The sequence below is a fragment of the Melanostigma gelatinosum genome (genome assembly GCF_949748355.1).
Source record: "Melanostigma gelatinosum genome assembly, chromosome: 13".
NCBI classification, from domain to species: Eukaryota; Metazoa; Chordata; class Actinopteri; order Perciformes; family Zoarcidae; genus Melanostigma; species Melanostigma gelatinosum.
In genome coordinates, this window is record NC_136646.1 from 15,087,875 (window position 1) to 15,112,645 (window position 24,771).

Here is a 24,771-nt window from a genome sequence, read left to right on the forward strand (position 1 = left end):
CTGAAACTTTGTAGAGTTGTGCTTTCCAGGGTTGGATAAGGTTATAGGAAATACACATGCAACATTCTTTGCTATTCCTTTTTCACTGAATGTGCATTTCACAGAGCGCTGCATCGACTGAACCTTTAAATTAAATAAGTTTTATTTTATTTAACAAAATGTCCTGCTACAATTTGTGTGTGAGGAGAGCATTCAGTGGAGAGCGGGACTTTTACCTGAAGTGAAAAGTTTGTTTACAATATTTGATTATAGGACTGAAGAGGGGCCCTCACACCCTGAAACAATTGTTTTTAAGTTATTAACACAAGTTAAATAAACAGAAAATAAGTGCCTGAACAGAGAGACATGATCTTTATTTGTGACTCTGGAAGAAGTGTCAATATTACAGATAAAAGGGAGATACATTGGATGGTTGTAGACATCATATGGAATGTTACAATTCAAGGAGGCTTACATTAAAAAGAGACACCGGACAAATGATGAACGGACGATAACATTAAATATTGCATTTGATCAAGATATCTGCTGTGTAAACAGACACTGAGCAGCTGTATTAAATGTAAAACAAAATATTCAGTATCACAATAACGTTTCCCAAAGTGTATTACTTTATTTTGCTTATGTGTGAAAGAAAATCCCATTCGGCTGCACATTTTCTTAGTCACGTCTATCTGCAATTGTTCCCCAGAATACAACTGCGTTAAGTTGGACCACAGTCGGATCTAAAGAAGATTAGAATAAAGAAAACATATTGCTTTACCAGCGGGTAGAAGTACATGATATCGGTGGTCTGTGTTACAGAGACCACTGAAGACATAATCAAACATCAGCAGCTTTTGGTGGAATGATATGTCCGGAGTCAGATATGCAGAATGTCTGACTTCCTCAGCACTTTGATGACATTTAATAAAACAGAATAGAAGGAAAACTAACAACAGATGGGCTTTATGTTCATCTGTGTGATTTACATGAAGAGGTTCTGGACTAACACAAGGTACCGTAATTGAGCGAGCGAGGATTCAGGGAGACATTTTTAGAGCCACGGCCAAAACCGACATTTCCTGGTGGACCCCAAGAACTGTGAGAACACTTTGCTGGCGGCACGACGCAGTGCAGCGGGTCTCTGTGGGCAAACTAGCTCCTAGGTGGTCCACTTGGTGCGAGGCTCGGTCCCCCTTTCGATGGCTGAATTATCCATATTTCACTCTTGCAGAAAGGTCACTGCTCCTCCGCTTAGAACGATCCTCTGAACGTACCGGTCTGGTCCTTTGGCGGTTCAATCGAACGACACGTGGATGAAATGAAAACCATGATGAGAGGTAGGATGACTGGTTTTTTTTTTCAGTTTCTGGTCATTCTCACAGTGAAAGTTAATTCCACCGCAGCTTCCCCCCCCCCACCCCCACTCACCCTCTACATACTCTGTTTATGAAGGTGGCGGGCAGGGTCTAGATGGGGGGGGGGGGGTGTCAATGCAGCATTGTCTGTCTGTCTGTCATGTGAATCACCACTTCAGAGGTCTTCGTATTCCAGGAAGTGGGTCCTCTGAAGCACCTTCACGTGGCGCTCGTAGATTTTGAGGGCGGGGCCGAGTCGGATAGACAAACCGGTCAACACGTCGCTCCGCTGCATCAGGAGGAGGGACTTCCCATCTATTTCCTGTTGGGGAGAAGAGCTCGTGTCACTCACAGGGCTCAACATTTTTGATGGAACTAATGAATGTCACTTTTAATTGGCCACCGGGACACACTGTGTGGAAAGTTAAATTAGCTACCAAAGACATGAAAAAAGACTCTTTTTTACCAACACATTTCCATACCTTTTCCACTACTTTGTGGTAAATTCTCATGACATACATATTCTGTATACATTGAATTTTAAGAATAAAAATCCACGTCAAAATTTACGCCAGTATATCTCAAACACAACGTAAAGTTAAGATCTGCACGAACATGAAAGTCTATTTTAGTGAAAACATGTACTCAATTACACAGGTAATTGAGAAGCAAATTCCCCAAAATGCTATTTTCAAATCCATGACTTTTCCAGGTTTTTCACGACCTTATACCAACCCGGTTAATATTAACTGCCTCTCAACATGCAGTGGGCGACGGTACAAGTGTTGGTTTTTAGTGTACATATAGCGCCTCCTGTGGCAGTTTGGAGGCGGTGCACTGACCTGTGTTCGGAAAGCCACGGCCTGCTCTGGAAAGCCTGCAGCTGAGAAGTAACTGGCCACATCTGCCACAGTCCACAGCATTAAATTCTGGCTCATCGTCTCCTTCTTCACAGAGCTGGAGGAACATCGGACAGAAAGGAGTGAGAGACCACAGAGTGACTTTTCTTTGTTGTTGTTCTTTTTTCAAGCCTTTAGTGACCTTCTGTGTGAGTTTGTGCCTCAGAAATGTGTAAATAAAGAATCAAGACAATAACTGGGAAATAAAAGTCAACAGTGTATCAAACCGTTGTAGGAAGGGAGCGGACATGACTTTAGGAATTAGCTTGAATGTATTTCTAGCAGAGAATGTCATTTTTAATAACAGGATACTCACACTTCATCCCCTTTATCGCCGTTCAGAAGACTGTCTTCGTCTGCGGTGAAGGAGGAAATATCTACGTTGTTCTTTAATGTGCCTGTGAACAAAATGGAAGCGACATTATTACAAATGTTCTACAAATGTTGACCCAACGAAACACTGATTTAATAGACAACATTTTCCTCTAAATCATCTGCACTTGTTAATAACACATCAAAAGCCATCATGTATCTTATTTCTTGCCATATGAACTGTGAAACAGGCAATGAAATGAAACTCCGTATAAATGTAGTTAACAATAGAGTTTTAAATGTGCAGCGTCACATGGAAGCGATGCTCTTTCCACGGTACTGGTCCGCCCCACCGAGGCCTCTACTGCCACGGTGCAGTATGTTTCCCCATTAGAGCTTGTTCACGGTTGAGCACAGTGAGGGTGCAGTGAATGGGTGTTGGTACAGCACCCTTTCTGTGCAGTTACCAGCCCACTGTCACAAGACTGTCTTCATGCATGACATACATGACAGTGACGAAGCCCCCATTCATAGGCGAGTGCTGCTCCTTCCAGCCAAACCATTCCCAGGTAAAGTACACTGTGGCACTTTTGCAGTGTTAAAACACATTTAAGTGTATTTATGTGATTGCCAATGTTAGTTATTGTTTTTATAGGTCTCTTGGCAATGTCTCACTAAGGAGGGAAAATCGATAACCACTCTTGCATTAAAAGCCAGAAAGGCACATTTTTTAACAAATAATTAAACTTGGTTTCACTTTTGGGAATCAAGCCAAAAGGTGGTGGTTGGGAACACTATCCCCTGTTACTTACATACAAAAATAATTGTCACATCGCCTGGCTTACAAACACATATATAACATAAAATATAAAAATGTTCCTGAATTATTAAGAAGCATCTGTAAGCACACGTTATTTCCCAAACAGCTATTTAAAGACATTTGTGTGACAGCTTTTAGAAAGCCCTCTGCATTTAAAATGCTTGAGCTAGCCTGAAGGCAAACACAAGTGAAACAGGCCAAAAGGGTAAACAGAACGGTATGTGAAACATAAGCTGTCATGACCGAACTCCTTTAACATGCGTGTGCTTTCCCAAAATGAGAGAGCGGACTATCGTGATGAATTCGCTCTCACAGCAGCTTTAAAAGCAAAAGAAAGACACTCCTGCTACTCACAGTTGTCCGATGGCAAAGGCAGTCCCTGTGGTCGTCCTTCAGATACATTCTTGCGCTCGTCCTGTTGCCCAAAACAACACAGAGCACAAAAATGAAACATGAAAATGTCAGGTGTGAAGCAGAGAGATCAAGGAAGCAGGAGACGTACAGGGGCAAAGGGATTACGGGCGAATTTACCGGGCCTGCAGCATAGTCTGGTACCAACTGGTCAGACAGAAGGCTGCTATCCACCATCTTGCCTCCATCTTCTTTCTTCACCCGGTTCTTTAAAGTGCAGGGGCTGGTAGCTGCAGAGTGGATTGATGGCTTCATGGCTGCCGCTAACAGAGAGGGAACCATTTACATGACATGCTGATATAATCCTTACTGTCACACCTGACTTTATTCTTGGCAAACTCTCGTGCTAATCACAACCTACTGCAGCTGAACATTCTTGAATGCGTGTGTTTTTTAACTGTTCATTGAACCTGAGTGACCTATAAAAATAAGCCGATGGATGCATTTCTCCTGTCAACAACCATGCAACAATATTTGAGTCCTCCATTAACTCTGGGTGTGTATATTAGTCTGTGTCTAGCAGGGTGAATACCTTTGTCTCTCTGCATTCCAGGGTGCTGGCGCTCCACTGGGCAGACAGCAGAGTGATAGGGCCAGTCATTGTGTGTGAGGGCTCTGGGGCTGGAGGGGGGCAAGGAGCTGGGCCTCTCACCAACCTTCTGGAACGTGGCACAGTCCAGACCGGAGCCGGGGCCACAGCCGGGGCCGTGCCGAGTGCCAGAGGGGGAGCAGGGGGCCGAGGCGGCTCGCACAGAGGCACAGCGCACGGCGGCCTCTTCGTACGTGCGGCCAGGAGAGGGTCCGTCCTGCCCGTCCCGGCTCTCATCAGCACCTTCCTCGTCTGCATTACTGTCTGTGTCGATCACCATCGAGGTGTCCGCCTAGGTGCAACAGAGAATTTCAATCCCATCGCTTTCTATAACTGTAATCCCCAACAAATGACATCATATTTCGAAAAATCTGAGCAGAATAAACATACATCGAGCGTTTCCTAATCTTGGCTTGGATCAGTGGGGACATTTATCTTGAGGGGGTGGAACAGATGCATTTAACTCAGTGGACGCTCGGCCATTATCAACTGTTAAGTTGATTATTAGACAACTTATAAAGCTGGTGAATCCTACAGTGTTTCACGGGGGGTTGTCTTCATGACTGACCGCCAGTTGTGGGCTGAGAGTGTCACATGAAAGCACGCTCGTACAGATGTCGCAATGTGACCGCTGTGGTGGTAAACGATTGCCTTTCAATGCTTTGTCCCTTTTCCACGGTGCCGCGCGTTCACACCGCATGCTGGACCGCTTCGACCGAACAGCCGCCTTTTCCACGCAAATCGAACATGTGAACGCGACGTTATGTGGCGGCATACAAGTAGTTGTCCGTTGTCGACGGCGCCCCGAGTGAAAAAAATGTACCTTGTGTGTGCGACTGCGTGTCTCAGACCCAGCAGCGAAGCACAAGAGCGCACTAAAGCCCGCCCCGCTCCTGAGAGAAAAAAGAGAGCCGCTTGTACGGCATTCGCTCATCGCGCTGCATTTCACACACAAGTTTCCCCGAGACACGGTCACGAAAAAACACCACGAATGACCCCGAGGAGCTCAAAATCCGATTTGTTTTCCTCTCGGCGCACGTAAAAAAAAAAAACGCCGACGTGCTCGCGGTGTCCCGCTCTTTGCAGGCCTTTCTTGATTGATATTTCTAAACGCACGGGGCGAGTACAGATGGGAGGCGTTTGAGGTTTTCCTCAAATTCCCTCTAAAGTGCGCATGGAGTTACGAGCCGCGGCAAAGACCTCGCCATTGTGTCTGTAGTCTTTTGACGGAGCAGAACCAGAGGAAAGAAAAAAAAAAAACTCGATCTTTAACTCGACGGGCAGATCAACGACCGCAGCGAGCATCAGGCGCCTCGTTCACCGGTCTACTTTGACTTTGCACCGGGTCAAAGATTTACAGCGCGAGCCACCGAAACAGAGAGAGAGAGTAACGCAAATGAGTCCATTATCGGACACGTCACTGTCTACATCTGACCCCCTCATATTCAAGTAAAAAAATCTGGGTAACACGCCCCGAGAAGCTGCATGTTTCAAAGTAATCAAACGTATTCGGGTTTTTTTTCTGTGGCGACACACGCCTTTCAGAGGACAAAAGTAGATTTGATCTCGGCTTAACCCAAATCGGACAGATCGGGCATCCACCAGCTAGCGCTGGACGGACAGTTTTGCGCTCGCTTCACGTTAGTTCGGCTCTTTACATATCTCATAACTTTGCAGTGACGTGGCTCATCTTAAATAACAAATAGTTGCCCCAGCTCGGAGAAGTGATGCCATGTCGCTGTTATGGGACGAGAGGCCACAACAACACCACCAAGCATTAGACGTGACCGGGCTGCTCGGCTGCGTGTCCGACAATGGATCCAGGGGTTCGACTTTTATGCACTGCGTCGTCAATCGTCCATCACTCGAAATATAGACGCAGTTTGCACAATTGGACTTGAATGTAGCTTTTATTACGAGTACTTTGGCTCCGGTACTACTGTAATTTGTTGCTAAAACATGGTGATGGGCATATGTTAAAGTGCAGACGGAAGGGGTGACATGTCCGCATGGGCGGACATAATGTGTTTGTGAGGACTCGATACGGAGACGCAGTGTTTAGCCTGCGATGGTCTCGTCAACAATGTCCCAGCGTCCCCCATCAGGCTACTACATCCGCGGTGTTTAAGACTTTTTCCCCCCCTTCACCCACTCCCACATGTACAAGCCGGTGAGAAAGAAAACATCAAGTTCCAGCTCAGGCTTCCAAAATAAAACCCTTCACGGCAAACGCGTATTTACACGCTCTTATTTTGAAAGGAAAATTGTTCAATTTCCGGGCTACTTCGTCCCTCATCTTGCTAGCTTGACAGAGTCCTCCTCCCCTTCGCTCAACCCCGACTTTGGGGCTCGAAAAGCGCTTTCTGCTGCCGATAATGGTGGCTCGGTTTGTTGCGGACGGTGCAACTTTTTTCCTGTCTTCTATCTGTGCGGTTTGAAGTGCTTTTTCCAACCGGCACTATGTTAAATATACCACACTCCGACTAAACGCGCACCTTTTTTTTTTTTTTTTTCTTTTTTTTTTTTTCTTCTCCACCTCGGCAGCGCTCGAGCGAGGTCCAACCGCCGCTCCCCGTCTGCGGCAGTTTAGGGTGCACTTGCAAATCACTCCCCTCACCACTCCCCGTGTAGCGACACGAAATACGTGTTTTCTATGTTTTTTTTACAGCGTCCATGCCTTTTACCTCCACCTGTTAATTTGATAAGATGTGCTATGACAATGAGATGAGAGTGGGCTCGTTAAACATGCCTCTTCGCATCAACCCCCTCCCCCCCCCCCCCCCCCCCCACGTACCTCCAGATCCTCCTCGTCCTGGTCCACAGGACCGAACGCGCTGTCCCCGTTGCTCAAGTCGGAATGACTGGCTTCTTCCACCGCGCTCCTTCTCGCAGCCGTCGTTAACGTTACATCGTCCTTTTTTCTGCTTCTCCGCTGAACCTTGGCGGCGTTTCGGTATGAAATAGAGCCCTTGTAATTAACTTTTAGCACGGTTTGCTCCTGGATCAGTTTCTCCAGTTCTGCGCAGGTTCGGTCCGGCTCGGACCCGTGTCGCCTCCGGACCATTCGGCAAATCCTCTCTAAGTCCGGCCGAGCTTTTCGCGACCGCAGCGAGTCGATAGTGTCCAGGATCCACTCGCGGTACTTGGATTCAGACATCTTTCTTTGCTCGGTTGGTTCGCTTTTTCTTCTCGCTTTTTTTTTCTTTACCTTGGTGCGTCAACCTTGTGCACGGTTGTTTTTCGTGAGCCGCGGTCCGAGTCCAACCGAGAAGCGGAAACCTCGCTGGCCGCCTCCTGCGTTTGCGTGTGCGCTTAAGGTGGACCGACGGAGTTGCGGCGAAAAGTTTAACTCGCGAGGAGGTTTTAAGGTGGAATCTGCAGTCCTGAACGGGAACGTGTGCGCGCGCACTCGGGCCCCATGTGCATCATAATGGGTGAAAAAAGGTGGCCATTTATTTCAAGAGTTTGAGAGTGTGACACAGCTTTTGATGGAGTAACTGAAGCCAGTTCACGTGTGGTCCACAAGCTCGATTTAAAGAACCAGAGGCTCAGCTGGGAATGTAGGGCTCAATGTCAGAGATCAGCTTTGACTGTGAAATAATTAAGTAGACAAGGACACGTGTGTTCATGAAAGCCAACACTTTAATAACAGTAGGCAAAATAAAACATACTTTAATGAATCCATAAAAAACTGATTTCATTTTTTTACAAATTGTAATTAAAATCCGATTTACCCTTTTCCAATCAACAAAAAGGTAAACTAATTAAATAAAACACTGAACTGGAACCTGCTGCCCCTGCAACACATTTTATTCTGATAAGTTCCATGGACATAGTTATTCTGTATGAAAATTAGTTTTCTCATGCTGTCAACAGATTACTTTAGTTCATATAAATGTATAGATATACTGATAAATCAGCATGTTTAAGTACTTGTCTTAATGTATTTTTTAGATGTATACCTATAGTTTATTGCATCTTTCGTGGATTGATTTACTCATTTGTAGCCTTTTCAATGAGTCATTATTGTCCAATTGTCAGTTACTGAATTACTTTCATCACTTCTCATTCTTTAGTGGATGATGTTCTTTGATGGATGGATGAATTACAAGGTCTTTTTCTCCGTCTTTATTGCTTTCAACCCATCTGGAAGGCTCTTCACATGATGCAGATGAACGCAATCCTAAAAACAAAATATTTAAAAAAAGGCGCAAACTGAGGGTGGGAATACATTTTGGAGAGGGCTGCTGAAAAGCTGGCTGGTAATTGATCCTGTACTGTGACAGGATGGACACAACACTGCATTATTCAATTGCACCTGCCAACCTCTTGAAACATTCGCAATAACAGACATGAGGGTTAACGTACAGCGTCCACCCCCCTCACCTACCAACAAGTGTGTTCCTCTGATCCACGGGAGCAGCCTGAAGCTGCACCTTTCCTGGAGTAATGTTCAAAACATTACTGTTAAAAGAGTGTCAGTGTGCATGGTGAGGAAAGACTATAATAGACATATAACCCCCAGACATATTAGTCTTAACAAGTAAAAGTTTATTGGAATGATACATTTTGCAAAATATTACTTTATGTATATATTTTTTAACATACTCATTGTGTTCTAAGGGTATCTGTCAAGTTCTCCAGAGGGGAAAGATAGTTAAGACTGTCAAAGGCAAGGATATACAGTATTGTTTCCCAAAAGGTACAATAGACTACACAATCACTGTACCCAGGTCATGAGGAAAGAGATTAATGTTCTGTTTTTGCTTTTTTTGTTTGCTTTTTTTTTTTGAAAATACAATTAGAAAATATGAACGCAAAACATCTCAGATGCAAAAAGTGTTATGTTTGAATGAAGAGTGTGTGTGAGACAAACTTGATGACAATAGAAGGCAAACACAAGAGAATAAGTCATAATTAGCACAGAGCAGTAGATAGTGTTCAGCTGATAGAAGAGAATTAAAGACAATTAGACAAGGTTTTGTGTGGGGAAACAAAACAATAATTTAAGAAAGGAAAAAGAATTGCGATGACCTCCGTGTGTGAAGTGGATCATGTGGTGTCGCCTTCCACACACACACCGACTCTTGATTTAGTCAGAACATGAAGACCAAATATATTACATGTGCTCTCTTTTAAAGGATTACATAGCGTCTTAAAAAGGTTCAAATAATTAGCACAAATCAATTAAATAGGAGATTTGAAAGGATGCGGCATGTGCTTCAGTATTTGCAAAAAAAAAAAAAGAGAAAGAAAAGAAGACCGGAGAGGTTGGTTGGTGATCCACTGCATTGTTCAATGTGATGCTCAAACAAATCAAAAAAAGGAAAGAAAAGGAGGTTAAAACAGCGATGAGACGGTCAGCAGTGGAAACTATGATTTCTCAAAAAAACATGTTTGAGGTCCGGGAGACGTCTTTGCCCGTTGGGTTGCTTTACCACATGCAAGAGAAACATGTATCATTAAAAAATACACATCATGTTTCCCCAAACAGCATCGGAACCACCTCCGTCAGACAATTCAAGACATTCAAAAGGTATCCTGTGTTTGATCGCTATTACATTAAGAGACAGCCAAAAAAAAAAGAAAAAAAAAAAAAAAAAAAGAATTACTCGAGTCTACCGAAATCATGAGGTGAAAAACACTCAAAACAAATGTCATGGTACAAGACTTTATGACAAATCGATGCACATCTAACAATTCACAGAAGCTTTTCAGTGAGATGGACAAAGTCTAGCACCTAGGGCCTATGGGGGGGGGGGGGGGGGGCGGGGGGGGGGGGGCAAACATCCTTCATCAAACCAAGTGTTCAGTCAACAAACCAGCAATGAGATTTGGTCTGCGATTGTCTTGCATCCACAGAAATAAACTTGGCAAAAGGGGACAGCTTTAGGATCGCTTCCTTAGTTTAATTTGTAACATAGAAAGCTGGAAAACGGAAACAAAAAAAACAAACAAAAAAAAACACTCCAATCTCAACAGTCCCCAAAAAAAAGTTTGGTTGGACTGCAAATCTATCTGAAAGTGTTACATGTACGGTATATACAAGAGAAGGGGGGGGGGGGGACACAATCATCAAGGTGAGAAGCACAAGTTCAGTGACAGTTATCAGCAAACTTTTGCTCTACAAACCGACCAATGAACAAAGCCCAGGAGAACCTCGTGACGCATTGAACCGGGTCTTGTTCCATCTTCACCACAGAGCAGCCGAGAGTCCGTTTCAATAGCTGAGCATGTTATCCACGACCTCGGCACAAGTAAAGCAGAAATGCGCCGCCTTCTTTCTTTTCAAAGGGATATTGTACAAAAATAACATGCACATTTTGTTTGAAACATTTTTGCTACCTTTTTTTTTGCGTATTAAAATCCACCACCGTCATAGTTACATACAGAAAACTTTGCAATGTTCTCAGTTTGCAAATTTGGCAGAATTTATATATTTGTTTATTTATGAAATCTTAATTTCAGTTTCACACCTATGAGACAATCTTGAAAAAGATGTAATTGAGTGATATATATATATATATATATATATATATATATATATATATATATATATATTAAATAAAGAATAGTCAGGAGTGTGACCACATTGTTAGTTGCTGCTAAACCACAGCTTTTTAACCCACCCATGAGCACTACATAACACACAAGCACAGAGATTGACATAAAGGACAAAATGATCACCAATAGGATTCTTAAAATGCTCTAATAAATTCAGCTAAGAGAAAGACAGACTTCAAATGCAAACCTCAGGTTCACCATTTCTCACAGGTCCCCCCCCCCAAAAAAGGAGCAAGACGTGGATGAAGTTCACCGTGATGAATCATTTTCACTCCGATCAGAAAGAGGTCACCACTGCTTCGGCGAGTGCATCGCCCACCCAGTAAGCATGCCACACATCTAGCAGACAAAAGGCAGGTGCAGAGAGTTTTTCAAGCTTGAAACCAAAAACGGGCACAAGGGCTGATGCCACCGTCGCCAAAGCTCTGCACCAATGCTTTCGACACAGTTTTCCAACCAGTTGGCATTATGATAGGCACATCTGTTGGACTTGGTATTGCGTGGACAGATTCAGGATGGAGAGATGATGGAGAAAAACATTTGGGACCAGGGTGACGGGATATAACGATCGCTCTTTGAGAAGCTTGTAGAGAAGGGGGAGGCGGGGGGGGGGGGGGGCGGCATTCCGGGAAAGAAAAAAAAATAAGGGAGCCTAGCAGATTCAGTACCTTAACAGAAAAAAATCAATGCCTCAACCTGCAAAGACTGAAAACATGTCATTACACCATCAGAAAGATACAAGTATAGCTGGACAGCCACAACCTATGCCTGTTCTCCTCGAGCCGCGCTCACAAACACAAGAGGGAGAAATGAAATGAATCGGTAACAGTTGAGAAACAAATCAGAAGAGGCAACACTGCTGGTTCTGTTGGATCTTTCTTCACTTTGCCTACCTTTCTATTGGGGTGGGGGGGGGGGGGGTGTTACATTGTTGTCGTCATTACAAATAAGCAAGTTAGCAGTCCACCCTAGCGCTTCCTTCCTTCCTCTGGACCCCCTTTTACTTTCTAAACCCCTGTCTCTCTCTCTCTTTCTCTCTCTCTCCGCTACTCGTGGTGGGAATCTAGAACTCCGCAAACTCCTTTGCACACTTCTCTGTGAAGGAGACTCTGATTTCCTCTTCCTCGTAGTCGTCAAAGTTGCTTGTGTCGCCGGGGCCTTTGCACTTAGGAATAAAGGGAGCTTCCACCTGAAACACACAAAGACAATCCAATCCATCAGAATGATGCAGAGAACCAACGCCATGGCAGGAACAACACAACACTACCGGATGTCTATGAATGGGTCCCAGGTGAGGAAAGAGACGACTGAGAGCAGATTTGTATTCATTTAGAGTTGGACAAAGTAACTGATGAGTTTTGGGAGTAAAATGCGTTACGCAATCAAGAAATCATGCGTGAATACTTGGGAAGACATACTGCAGGACGACTTTAGTGATCATGTGCTGTCATTCGCTTTCCCTGAAGCCAACTCATCCATTTCTAATTTAGCTGGTAATTTCCTAGTTTTCACAGAATTTATTTAAACAACTGCATGGAAAAAATAAAAATAAAAATAAGTATGAACTTGCCGGATTCATTTGTGTTACGCACAGGCAGAGAAAAGCAATATCGACATGAAACAAACGACATGTTTTAAATGTCCCTCTCTCTGCAGCATTTTCCTGATGAGTCCAAGGTTAGGAAGGGTTTGTGAAACCCTTTGACAGCTGTGATTGAGATCTTATACAAATAAACCTGGGATTATGTGGACCAAAACATGGTCGCTTCCACTTCTGGCACGCTGCGGTGCTGCTGTAACTCCACTGAATCCACCAGCTTTTGTGTTCAGATAAGAAAGCTGGAACACGTGTTTTAGACATTTTCCCACTCGACTCAATGCAATGTCATCGTGCAGAGGAAGCACAGATGGTGTGGAATCACCCGTAGCCAGATGTAGACTAAAGACACTTCCACTGACCGAAGGCTCATTCAAGCCATCTTCCTTTGTCAGCATCACTTTGAGCAGATCACTACTGTATGAAGGCTGTCCCCTCTCACCTTCCTCTGGTAGATGGCGATCCAATCGGTGGTGGCGAACCACTTGTGGCCCTTGATGTCATTGACTCCGTTCCTGAGGTTGCCAAAGCGCTTGGTCAGGTCCACCTGCAGCAAGTTTCTCAACAGATCCTTGAGGTCGGAGCTGAAGTGGGAGGGAAAGCGAACCTGCAAACAGCGAAAGCAGCTTGAGTGAACGTCCTCACGTGTTATCCCTCATGCTAGTATTTGTAAACGCACCGCAGGACTCTGGCCTACCAATAAAGTTATTACGATTATTACCACGGTAGGTCAGTGCAAGCCTGTGAGTGGTGCGTATTGCGATGACCGGTTCGGTCTAAAATGTGCCCACTAGTGTGGAATTTGGATGCGACTGTCCTGGTTGTGGCATCTCTGTTTGTTTGCACGACTACACTTTCCTTTGACCTCTTCAATGAGTTAGTCCACAGGGTCAGTTAGCCTTCCACTGCTAGCCATCGCTTTCCCGCCACCGTTGAGCAACGGCAAAGGATAAAAGGCAGAGATGCAAAATGTGAATGTCCCCTCAAGACAAGCAGGTAAAGACTCTTCAGTAGAAATGCATAAAGAGTTAAGGTGCCTATCTTTATCTTTTATCTTCTAAAAACAAAACATATTTACAGGTCACAAGCCAAAAGTAACATTGAAGATGAAACAATCATTCTAACAAAAGTAAGAAAAAGATAATGTCAAGCGCAAGATTCATTGTGTCTTGTTCTTGAAATGAAGAGAAACACAACGCACACATAGTTTCAAAGGAAAGAGAAACTGATGTGCCAATAGTAGGAGGAAAATGAGAAACTGTAGTTTCTTCAGGAGAATCCACTTGATACAGGAAGCAGAAGTTACATGATTGGACAATTAACCTTTGACTTTCAGTCTTTACAATTGTAATCTTAAGCTGCAAATGTGTCACACAACCACAACAACCCTCTTCACATAATTAGGAGTGATGAACTGAGACAATATCATCACCGATGTTTTTTTTCTTCCCACACCTGCCGAAAACAGCACTGGTGTGAATCACGGATGTTTAAAATGCACCGCGTTGTGCTGGAACAATCAAACTACCGGTACTTACAAAAATAATATTTTTGGTCGGCTTATCTCGACTCACCTTCCCTGATACAATCTTCTCGTAAATCTGAATAGGCTGGTCAGCAAAGAAGGGGGGGTAACCAGCAGCCATCTCATATATCAGCACTCCCAGAGCCCACCAGTCCACTGCTTTATTGTAACCCTGGAAAACACACAGGAAATAAAAAGGGCCGTCACATCCTGGTCCTCAAACAAAAACTCCCACACATAGGAGTGTTGACAGCGGACAGTAGGCAATAAATTGCCCCGCAGTCCTGAAGCGGACGTACGATGAGAATGAAACGGCTTCCTGAATGAAGTCCCCGTGTCGGGAACGCCTACCTTACTGAGGATGATCTCTGGTGCCAGGTACTCCGGGGTGCCACAAAGCGTCCAGGTTCGGCCCTTCACCCTTTTCGCGAATCCAAAATCTGTTACCTGAGGAATAGAGTGCACAGCTCTGAGCACTGACCACACACACACACACACAGGAGCACAGAGACCAGCGCAACACAACCGTCGTTGATGGCGACTCGAACAAACGATGCAATCCTTGCCTGTATGTAACCTTGTTGGTCGATGAGCAGGTTCTCCGGCTTCAGATCTCGGTAGATGAGATCCAGCGAGTGAAGGTATTCAAATGTCAGTACAATCTGGGCTGCGTAGAAGCGGGCGTGTGGTTCACTGCAAGACACACATCGGGCACAGTATTTAAAATCAACCAGTGGTGCGTAGAGAAAAAACTAAACGTAGGAGTGGCCTAAAAGTCAACTCACCTGAATCTACCGATTCTCCTTAAGTGGGAGAACATTTCGCCGCCGGGTACATACTCCATTATCATATACAGGTTACTGTTGTCCTGGAGAGAAACAAGCTAAATCTTACTTTGACGGGACAAAACACGCACACGAGACATGAGCTGAACACGGCGAGAAGACAACCGGATTAGCAGTTTAATGCACACCTTAAAAGAGTGCTCCAGCCGCACAAGAAAGGGAAAGCTGACCGCTTGCAGGATACGTTTCTCGTTCAGCGTGTGTTCTATCTGCTTCAGCTTCACTACCTAGGAGGGATCGGGACAAAACATCATTATAGAAACAACAAAAAGAAGAGGATCGCTACTTGTGCCAGCAGTCTTCTACCAACAGTCGGACTCCTTAACATTACTAAACTAACATTTGAACATCCCCATGCAAGACTTCATCTACGTCAGACATGATCCGATCTATAAAAACAGGCCGTCCTTCAGTGGTAATACACTGGGTACTAGCTTCATGGCACTTGAGGACATTTGAACTTTTCTTTTTTAGAACAAAGTGATCTTTATGATATTTATAAAATCAGAAGATCCACTTGTAGCTCCTCCGTGGAGCTGCTAACCAGCGAGACGTCACAGATAAGAGAGATCACTGAAACCTTGCACTGGGGAGGACTTACAATTTGTCCGATCGGTGGGTTGAATAAACGTCTCGTTTTCTGAATGTTGCCACTTTGTGATCACTTCTAGGCTGTAGACTTGATAGTACACACGGGTTATTTTTCTCTCTCTGGTTTAAAGTGCTCATACAAACACTCTTTCAGAGTGACTGTCAAAGTCCTGCTATGCCTACTAATACGATTTCTTCAAAAAGAACATCTATATCATGTCAGAAACAACGGTTAAGCATTCACAGTTCTACTGTAAATGAGCGTACTGGTTCTCTTGAAAGCCTAAAAGTACTGCACCTTCTGTTTGTCAAGTATTTTCATGGCAAAATGCTGGCCCGACTCTTTGTGTTTGACCAGCATGACTCGGCCGAACGAACCAGTGCCTAAGGTCTTCAAACGCTCAAATTGGTCCAACGCCGCAGTTTGCTGAGGGGTCGAAGAGGAAAAAGGTAAACAACAACAACAACAACAACAACGGCAACATACCATGAAAAGCCAGACTTTAGTTCACCGTTCCTCCTCAATAATACCTCCATTAACATCAGTCAATGAAATGTTTACAAAAGAATTCCTGTTTTCATATGAATTAGACATGTTGTCATTCTAAGAGGTGCACGTGCACACACACACACACACACACACACACATACACGTTTCACATTAGCCCAGCAGAGGGTGCACTGCCCCTCTAAAATAAAGAGGAAATGATTTGCTCATGGGCGGAACTACTTCCACGAGTCTGAGAGTAAGTACGGTTTGTAAAAGGTCGAGATGTATTATAAGATGTATTATAAGATGCACTATCACACTAACAATACGAGCAAAACACGGCCAAATCACGTCACCAACGGAATCCTAAGTAATGATGATTTCACAGACAAAGGGAAGTAATTCTCGTTCACTCTCTCACCTGTGCTGGATTCTCCCATTTCTTCAGGAAATCTTCTTTGGCTTTGGCAAGAAACTCCTTCACTGTAATTAGGAAACAAAGTGCGGATTCATTAGAGAGAGTTCATCCGTTTGTACGAGCTCAGACTTACAGGATTTTGAACAATACATCACCACAACTAATCACCAATAGACCCGGAGAGGAACATAACGCGTAGGTCTGTGTGTGTGTGCGCGCAGAGAAGAACACGCAGGAGGCGAACGTTTCTCTCAACACATTTTGCTCACGGCAGTAATAAACCAGTTTATCCACATAGTCGAACAAATCTCTACCAGTGGATTGTTTAAGGCCGATTTAATAACCTCTAATTCAAAGTACAAGAACAAAAAGATGATAGTTAAATATTTGATTGTTACTATACTGTTGAGTACAGCAACATTTAAAACAACAGATTAGATCGGACACAGCTGTAGATGTTTCTGGTGCAGGTTTGCCTCAAAAGTCCGTGGCAGCCAGGTACTAGTAATGGAGGAGGCGACCATGTGGCTTTAAGCTACAGGGTTCTTGGTTGAGATGGGAGACATCACGCACACAAAAGCTTCACGAGTCACAGCTTAATGGGACAGTGGCAAAGAGAAAGCCACCCGCATGACATTTGAGCTGTAGAGTCAGCCAGGAGCCGTGTGAGAGCCTCTGAAACAAAGTGGGGAAAAAAAGGTTCTATGGTCTAAACTCTAAATAAACTAAATGCTATGTTCAGTGAGCCAAACGCCAGACATCACCCCATCATCCCCCAAAAAAAACAATTCATGGTGTTGCCACCGCATCGTGATGTGGGGATGCTTCTCTGCAGCAGACCAGGGACGGCTTGTAGAAAAACACACAGAAATCTTTCTAGAGACATTTTTTCCTGCCCTTATCTTTATGGTGATGATCACGGTGCTCTGTGGGAACATGTTGATAACCAGTCCTTCCTCATTACTCCCTTACTAGCTATGTACTAGTTGTGAGGACACTCGCTGCCAGAGCAGAAGATAGAGCGCAGCCTCTTCTACTGGTATCCAGGAAAACAAATGGCCGAGGTTGTCTTTTAAAATCTACTGTCGACGAAAAGGAAGATAGTTTTAATTTAGGGTCTTTGATTACTGTGGTAAATATAAAGAAAGAGCATGACACACGTTAACAAAAAAGTTAATTTCCACCCTGATGACATCAGTACTAGTATAAAGTATTTATACTAATGTATTAACAACTAACTATAAATAAACAATGTTAAGCTGTTCAGGATGTGGATGTCCATCTGCCTCGGTAATCGATGCAAAACAAAAGCCACGGTCACAGTTTAAAGTAAGCCAGTCAGCTGTCAATACTAGACGTGCATAGTAATGCAAGCACCAACTTCTGGATATTAATATTTAAAACAAATGGGCTTTTAGACCTGTTTAAATGAGAAAAATATCATCAAAAAACGAAATTGCAACGATCTACATATAGAAATTGTGCATGTGTGCATCTCACACACACACACACACACACACACACACATTTGGAAAAGTACACAGTCTTAATCCTCCTCTCGCTAATGTGATTTCCTGCAAATTCCCCAAAGACCGGCAGCTCCAACAATAGGATGGGAGAAAGCCAGCAAGAACGGCGGAGACCAAAGTTTGCGTAAACATGTTTGAGAGCACCGCGGCTCCCAGAGAGCTCTGAAGGCAGACCGGTCAACAAGGGACAAAACATTTCCAGAGAAAGTTGCTCAACTCACACTTCCAAGCAGATAAAGCCACACATGGGGCTATTAGATGCTCACACCAAAGAAGCAGCTGGGAGCGAACTGGCAAAAATCAACAGCCGTCTTGAGAGGAACGCTCTCAGGTGATCACCTCGGGCTCAACCCCCTCAACTCACCCCGTAACCCCCCAAATCTCCTTACCATCCGGGATGACTATGGGTACCTCTGGTGCTGCAGCATCTGCAGAGCGTGACCCCGATTCACTCGAGCACGACTCCCTCTTTCCTGCATGCCTTCTGGAGCTCTTCCTCTCACACATTAGCCCTGCGAAGTCTCTCCCTCCCTCCCCCTCCCTGTTCTTCTTTCCTTGGCCCCTTTCCTCCGGAGTCACTGATTCATGACCTTTCCTTCCCCTCCGAGAGCACCCGGGTTCAGATGAGCAGCCCCGCTCATCCACAGAAACGGGGTCAAGTGTCCTCGCCAGCAAGGGGGGGGGGGGGGGGGGAAGGGGACGTCTTCAGTCTTTGCTGCGACCGTCACTTTGCTGGGGACCAAGTTCAGAGAGTAGCCTCCACATCCAGTGTCAGACCAGTGCTGCTCCCGTTCCAAACAGATCAATTGGACCCTTGCTTTGGTTTGTATCAATATTTATTCTGTACACAAAGTACTCTGCCGTTCCCTCCCATGTCAAACACACACACAGAGGCTATATATCTTGATCCAAGCAGAGGCATAATCACCAGGGGGAGGGGCGTAAAACACTAGCTGGTACATTTATCCAACCCAGAGAGGAAGTCCTTTGGAAAACTAGGCCTAAGAGAAGAGCGAGACTCATCTAAAAACTTCCCTAATTAGCAGAACCAATCGGATCTCACACTTGCCAGCTGATCGGGATGTTTTTTTTTTTTTTGCAAATCAAGAACACACAAACTACAGTGAAACTTTTTTTTCCACCCTGCTCAAATGCACCAGAGAGCCCTTGTAGTGCCAGTGCCGAATCAATTCTCCAAAAATCAATCCTGCATCTCTTCCCCTAGGCGTCGCTGGCCCGCTCTGACGCAGGAACAGAGGGGTTTTATTAGGGCGCGCTGACCGATATCTAACTGTGAAGCGTGCCAAAGCGGGTCCCAGGCTTCACCGGGCCTCGTTCAGAAAGCATGCGTCCCCCCCGTGTGGCGCACGAGAAAATCAGTCGGAGCGCAAACAGAGCTGCACGTGAACCAGGAAGGTGTTCTCGTGTGTGTAGAAGGTGAGAAATCAATTAGCAGTCATCAGCGCAATACCGGCAGTCGATGTCTTACTGTGACTACTTTACATACTACGGTAACAACTGATTTGTCTAGTTGCAATATTTAAGGCTAAAAAGGTAAAATGTCAAAAAAACAAATATTTTAAACTACATATTGCTGTGCTGCAGAGATGTCCTGACCTACGCATCATATTCTACAGACTTAAAAAGGAAACAATATATATTTTTTAAATTCACACCATTTAAATATGTTTTGCAATCAGAATTATCATTCTCTCTAATATCAGAAACCATATCACAACTGCAATATCAGCCAAAAATATTCACAATTAAAATAGATTTTTCAAAAGCGTTCAGCCCCGATTCACATGGATGTGAAGGCCAAGTAACCGTCTCATTGTGTACTTACTTTGACAGTCTTACTTTGTGTTTTTATAGGTTCCAGTGTATTTCAGTATTTATGTACACAGAAAAAAGTGAAGCTGTATGGTAGGGCCAAACTAAACTTGAGCAGGATAAGTATTTAAAGCCTATTATTAAATTGTTACTTATCTTTTAACGTCCTGTCCATACGTTTCAATGGTGGGAGGCTAAAAGCTAACGGATACTTCTCACTTTGCGTCTACTTTGTTATAATGTGCTGTTTTAGCATCAGATAGATAAGGCTTGATGCACGACACTATTGTGTGCTACAGCTTGATTTTGCCGCAGCGAACAGATTTCAGTATCACCGCCCGTAAATGCAACTGCAGCTTTACAAAGACTACAACTACGCCCGTTGTTGTGAGAATCCAAAAAGGAAAACACTGTTCCTTGACTGAGCTCCATCCTCAACTTTTGCTCCGCTCGCTGCTGCTGCTGGATTTTTGCATCTCAGGATTGTTCCCTGGCAGTGCGTCAACTTGCCAACTCAGTGCTGTGAGCTTATCCGAGGTGGCTGAGTAGCGTTTCAACAGTAAAGTCCACTGGTAATCAGTGTGGGGCTTGTGACAAAGCCCCTTTAAAAACCTGGAGACAGGAAGTAATGAGCGATCCGAAACACAGACCTGCCCCCTTTTTTTTTTTTTACACAAACAGCTGCGTGCGGAGCAGGGGCAGGACGTGAGCCATGTGGATATTTATAGATACAGGGAGCTGCAATTTGACAGGGTGCCACCTCATTATACGAGGTGCAATTCAAAAACACAAAAGATCCAACACAACAATACCGTATGTCATAACACGGCATGTTAAGCAAGTGTGTGAAGTACATGGAAATATTTCCAAGCCATCAAACACTCATACGGTCAGACAGATTTGAAAGAGCCCGACCAGTGAGAAAGACAACACAAGAGCTTTATACCCCCCAAAAAAATAACGCACACGTCTGTTTGGATAGGTTCATTATCACACTGCGTAATAGTTTAAGGCGGATAGTGTTATGCTGTGCAGAACGGTGCCTGACAGATACTTCCACAGTAACCGGGAGAAGCCTTCCTTTGGACTGTAACTGGGGAACAATAGGCCACAGAGCAGAGACAAACAACAGGCTGCTCTGTGTGTCTATTTGTATACAAGATCACCCAACCAATGCCAATAGACACTCAACTCACCAGGTCATGATATGAATTTAGTAACAAACAAAAAAACCCCCAGCTTGATAATCTCTGTTAAACGTATAAGATTGAGTTCAGCCTGCGACTGGCTAAGCTAGCGGGACAAACAGCATGGACTACTACCTGACCCATGCTTCTGTCCAGCCCCAGAATGAAAACTCACAGCAGCAGCAAGCCTCTAGCTCATCCTGTGGTTGGCCATGTCTGCCTTCTCCACTGCCCGTGTCCCCTAGACAGGGCCCGGCTCGGTGAAACAGCCTTCCTGCCAGCCTGTGAATAACAGACATCGCACAAGGCAGGAGGAAGCCCGCTGACAGCCAGTGCAGAGTCTCAAACCTGCAGTGTGTCCTGGAGGTTCCAACAAGCGGGGGAAATCCAGAAAAATGTGATACCAACAACGCTGTGAGGGCCAAAACGTCAAGCTGTCCCGGCTGGCTGTGTTTGGTTTATTAGAGTAGTGGAGGCGATGAGCAAACGTGAAGAGCCTGGGCTGGACCTTCCTTGCTCCTTCACTTCCTGCTGCCGCTCACAGAGTGTCTATCCGGCCCGCTTCCTGCCGTGGGCCAGAAATCCGCTTTGTATGGTAGCACTCCGCGCTCGTCTTCTCCAGCCTGGAAACATCAGTGGAAAGAGACCCTGTGCACCACAACAAGTTCTCAGTCTCCACACTTTCTCTTTCTGTAGAAAGAAAAACAGGCTGCCATGTTGTCCTTCATATCTAGCGGCTCTGTGGAAAATGACGCTCCTCTGTGTGGGCTCTGGACCCCTGGTCTCTGGGTATCAGGGTGGACCTGCAGTGATCAGGTTGATAAGGATGTGAAGCATGAAATGTTCTAGTGTAGGAGTGTCTGTTTTGTCTTCTAACATACTAATCCGCCAATTGACACGACTTCTTGAGCATTAAAAACAAACAACCCTCTGTGCTACAATACCTGAGAGTCATGGGCCTTGTTACAAAAGGATTATCAGTGATGGGTTAGTCTTGCATAGCCAGTCCTATCTCCACAGCGCTGTGTCAGCGCTAGACAAAGATCTCGCTCCGCACATTATCATTCTGGTATCGGGGGGGGGGGGGGGGGGGGGGGAGAAGCACAATGGCTTGTTTGTGATTGGTTTAAAAATACATACAATGGTCTTGGGTGTCCTCGCGAAATAAATAACGCAAACAGCGGAAGGGGAAGGCTTATACCCACAGTCTACATCCGGTGAGTCAGAATGGGGATGAGTTTACATTACAGAGCCAGTCTTCACACATGCTCTCTACCAGCAACAAGGAGCTGACACTCATGTTGCAGATACCTGCTCTCAGACTTTGCACACTTGAGCGTTATTGATGGTGTCGTGGATAAAACCATAAAACGGTGTCCACGGCAGCCTTTTCTAAGGCCGGTGATCCCAAGGAAACAAAAACTCTTTGAGTTGACAAGCGTTTTATTAGGAAATAGGATTATAGGGGTCCCGAATTTAGTAGTTCAACTCTGAGGATCAATGTAAATAAGTGTCTTTTATTTTGCTGGCTCATACAAACGTCTTATTATAGTGATAAAAACTGATCAGACGTGTGAGAAGTTCATCAAGGTAATGAAAAGTTGTGAGAAACAGCCCAAAAAACAATTGGCATAAGCGGGGCATCTCTTCTTCACTGTCTTGCACACAAACACACGCGCACAGTGATGCATACAAGAGCCCTTGTTGTAAATGCTGCTCATCACATGAGTTTCAAGAGACTCCTCAACTCCCAAGTTTTCTGCCTGGAGAGCATCACCCTCATGTATCACATGACCCCGTCCTGGCGGCTTTTACCTTCCCCGATAACAACCAACTCCCCTCTACTCACTTACTGTCAGACGCAGCCTGTGGGACTCGATGCTCGGGTCCACATTGCATTAAGATTCAACACATCACCTGCTAAAACATCCCAAAATATGTGTATCTTCACAGTTGCTTCAAATCTCAAAACAACGCTTTTTGTATACAGAGGAATATTTTTGTATTAACTTTATTAAAAGTGCACAGGAAAAAGGTCACACAAGTGTTTGTTTGCAACGTTGTTGGAGCATTTAACCTTATTAGAGTAGGGAAATGAAAACATCTGAAACACATGAACATGAAGATTCAAGAAACCTATGACTGTTGTGTAAGGATGGTTGTTGTCATCCTCGCTGGCTCTTATGAATATAACCTGAGGCTTTGAAATCACGAGCTTTCCCACAGAATCAGCGGAGAGAATGAATAACATCCTCTGCTGCTGAGATGAACACAGTGTCACAGTACAACAGCTTGTTTGAAGAGTATATGTGGAGGTGAAAGGCAACTTCCATCGGGCTTCATCTTGAGTTGACAAACCAGCAAAGTTGAGCTAATTCTGCATATAAGAATAGGGTGTCAAAAGCACTATTGCATGGGGTCAGTGTGTAGGGTCCCTTGGCCTTGATGCAGTATACAGGTGACATGTTGGAGTCTTTATATAGGTGTCATTATGGGAAACAGTAAATAGCAACATAGCATGACATGGCTAGCTGCTGTAGCTGCAGGTAAAGGGTACTCACCGCTCTCCATCTCGTTGCCCTTCTTTGCGGTGGGCGTGTTGCCCATGATAGCAGGCTGATGGTGGAGTCCCTGGGCTCAGACTGAGTCTTCCTTTACAAGTCGATGAGTGATGCTACACCGCTAACGCAGTCGCTGGGGCTCAATGACGCTGACAGCTAGCTGCTAGCTACCATTATTGACTACCGTGTGTAAATATATTTCCTCCAAATGCCCCTCCTCGAGGAGTTCGTAAAAACACCCAACCAAGCGAGTATATACACACAAGCCTGCAGCTAATACTGACGCTTCAGGTTAGCTAAGCTAGCTGCCGCTAGCAGAGATGGACCAGGAGACGTTAGCTTTGTAGCGTTAGCTTGTGGATTTACAAGCGAGCCCCGGTAACTTGAGATGTCACTCGGCTGTCCGTTATTTCCAGAGACGACTTGGTTTATCCAAAATCCAGTCCGGACCATGAGACGGATCGTCGAAAGCTCTTTTCTCCCTAACGTTCACGAACAAGCTAGCTTTAGCTTGTAGCGTTAGCTGTTAGCGTCCGTCGCTGTCTTCTCCTGGCCTGAACTAAACCAGGTGCTATCTCTGTGTCGGCAGGCCTTTTCACTTGAGACCTGGATAATAAAAGTGGTGTCCAGGTTATTCTTTGTTTCCGCTGTTGGTGATTTCAAACTGATCTCTCTCCATTCGTTTCTAAACCAGGCATCAAGTGCAACGGTTTCCTGGGACCGACCATCTGATAGTCGATTCCTAAGATCAACAGACCCCTTCCATTAATCTTCAGACCGCAAGGGAAACTCCAGTCATCCATCCACCGGGTCCCGCCTCCCACTGACTCTGATTGGCTACACACACAGATCCTCACGCGACATAAGTCGCAATTGAAGCGCTGATTGGCTAAGCACCAACGCATCCAGACATTACATTGATGCAATTCGTCTGTCAAATTATTTAGTCCCGCCTCCCAGACTTGCTAGTAGCCAATACGCCCATAGCTGTAACTGTGTGTGTGTTTTTTTTTCATTTACTTTAAATTATCAGCTGTATTTATCAGGCTGCGTTTCGTTGCACGATACAAATAAAACGTTGTCGCATCTCGCGATCGCAATCTTATTTGCAGAGTAGTCTCTTCCAGAGCCAGGTCTGTAGCCTAGCCTCCCCTTTACCAGAGCGATCTGTGATTGGGTGTGACGTTAACACAGGCTATTTTTAGTAAAATGTTAAAATATAACAGGACACTCACAGTGATATTTGTGTTACATAGTTGGCAC

The 24,771-nt window shown here is 44.7% G+C and overlaps 2 protein-coding genes across 3 annotated transcripts; both read right to left on the reverse strand.

The window, feature by feature from the left end:
* Positions 1–336: 336 nt before the first annotated feature.
* Positions 337–7,622, reverse strand: samd1a (sterile alpha motif domain containing 1a). The gene is made up of 7 exons (XM_079282208.1): positions 7,163–7,622; positions 4,312–4,660; positions 3,900–4,042; positions 3,723–3,783; positions 2,553–2,634; positions 2,180–2,294; positions 337–1,659 (listed from the first exon to the last, which is right to left on the reverse strand). Exons 1-7 carry the CDS (start codon positions 7,523–7,525, stop codon positions 1,513–1,515), a joined length of 1,260 nt encoding a protein of 419 aa, XP_079138334.1. The 5' UTR covers positions 7,526–7,622; the 3' UTR covers positions 337–1,512.
* Positions 7,623–10,157: 2,535 nt separating this feature from the next.
* Positions 10,158–24,295, reverse strand: prkacaa (protein kinase, cAMP-dependent, catalytic, alpha-a; the record flags this gene model as incomplete). 2 transcript variants are annotated; one of them, XM_079281324.1, is made up of 10 exons in its annotated part: positions 10,158–12,121; positions 12,972–13,136; positions 14,104–14,226; positions 14,406–14,501; positions 14,621–14,747; positions 14,840–14,922; positions 15,028–15,126; positions 15,789–15,917; positions 16,402–16,463; positions 23,509–24,295. In XM_079281324.1, the coding sequence occupies 10 exons, from the start codon at positions 23,552–23,554 to the stop codon at positions 11,996–11,998; spliced, it is 1,056 nt and encodes a 351-aa protein (XP_079137450.1). In that variant the 3' UTR covers positions 10,158–11,995. The 2 variants fall into 2 exon arrangements, with proteins under 2 accessions (XP_079137450.1, XP_079137449.1); XM_079281323.1 differs by lacking the exon at positions 23,509–24,295 and adding an exon at positions 21,123–21,246.
* Positions 24,296–24,771: the final 476 nt, after the last annotated feature.

Coding starts and splice junctions, on each gene's coding strand:
- samd1a (XM_079282208.1), bottom strand. CDS start 7,525: ATGTCTGAATCCAAGTACCGCGAGTGGATCCTGGACACTATCGACTCG. Junction 4,661..7,162: donor AGGACGAGGAGGATCTGGAG/GTACGTGGGGGG, acceptor TGTTGCACCTAG/GCGGACACCTCGATGGTGAT. Junction 2,295..2,552: donor GGCGATAAAGGGGATGAAGT/GTGAGTATCCTG, acceptor ATGTTCCTCCAG/CTCTGTGAAGAAGGAGACGA.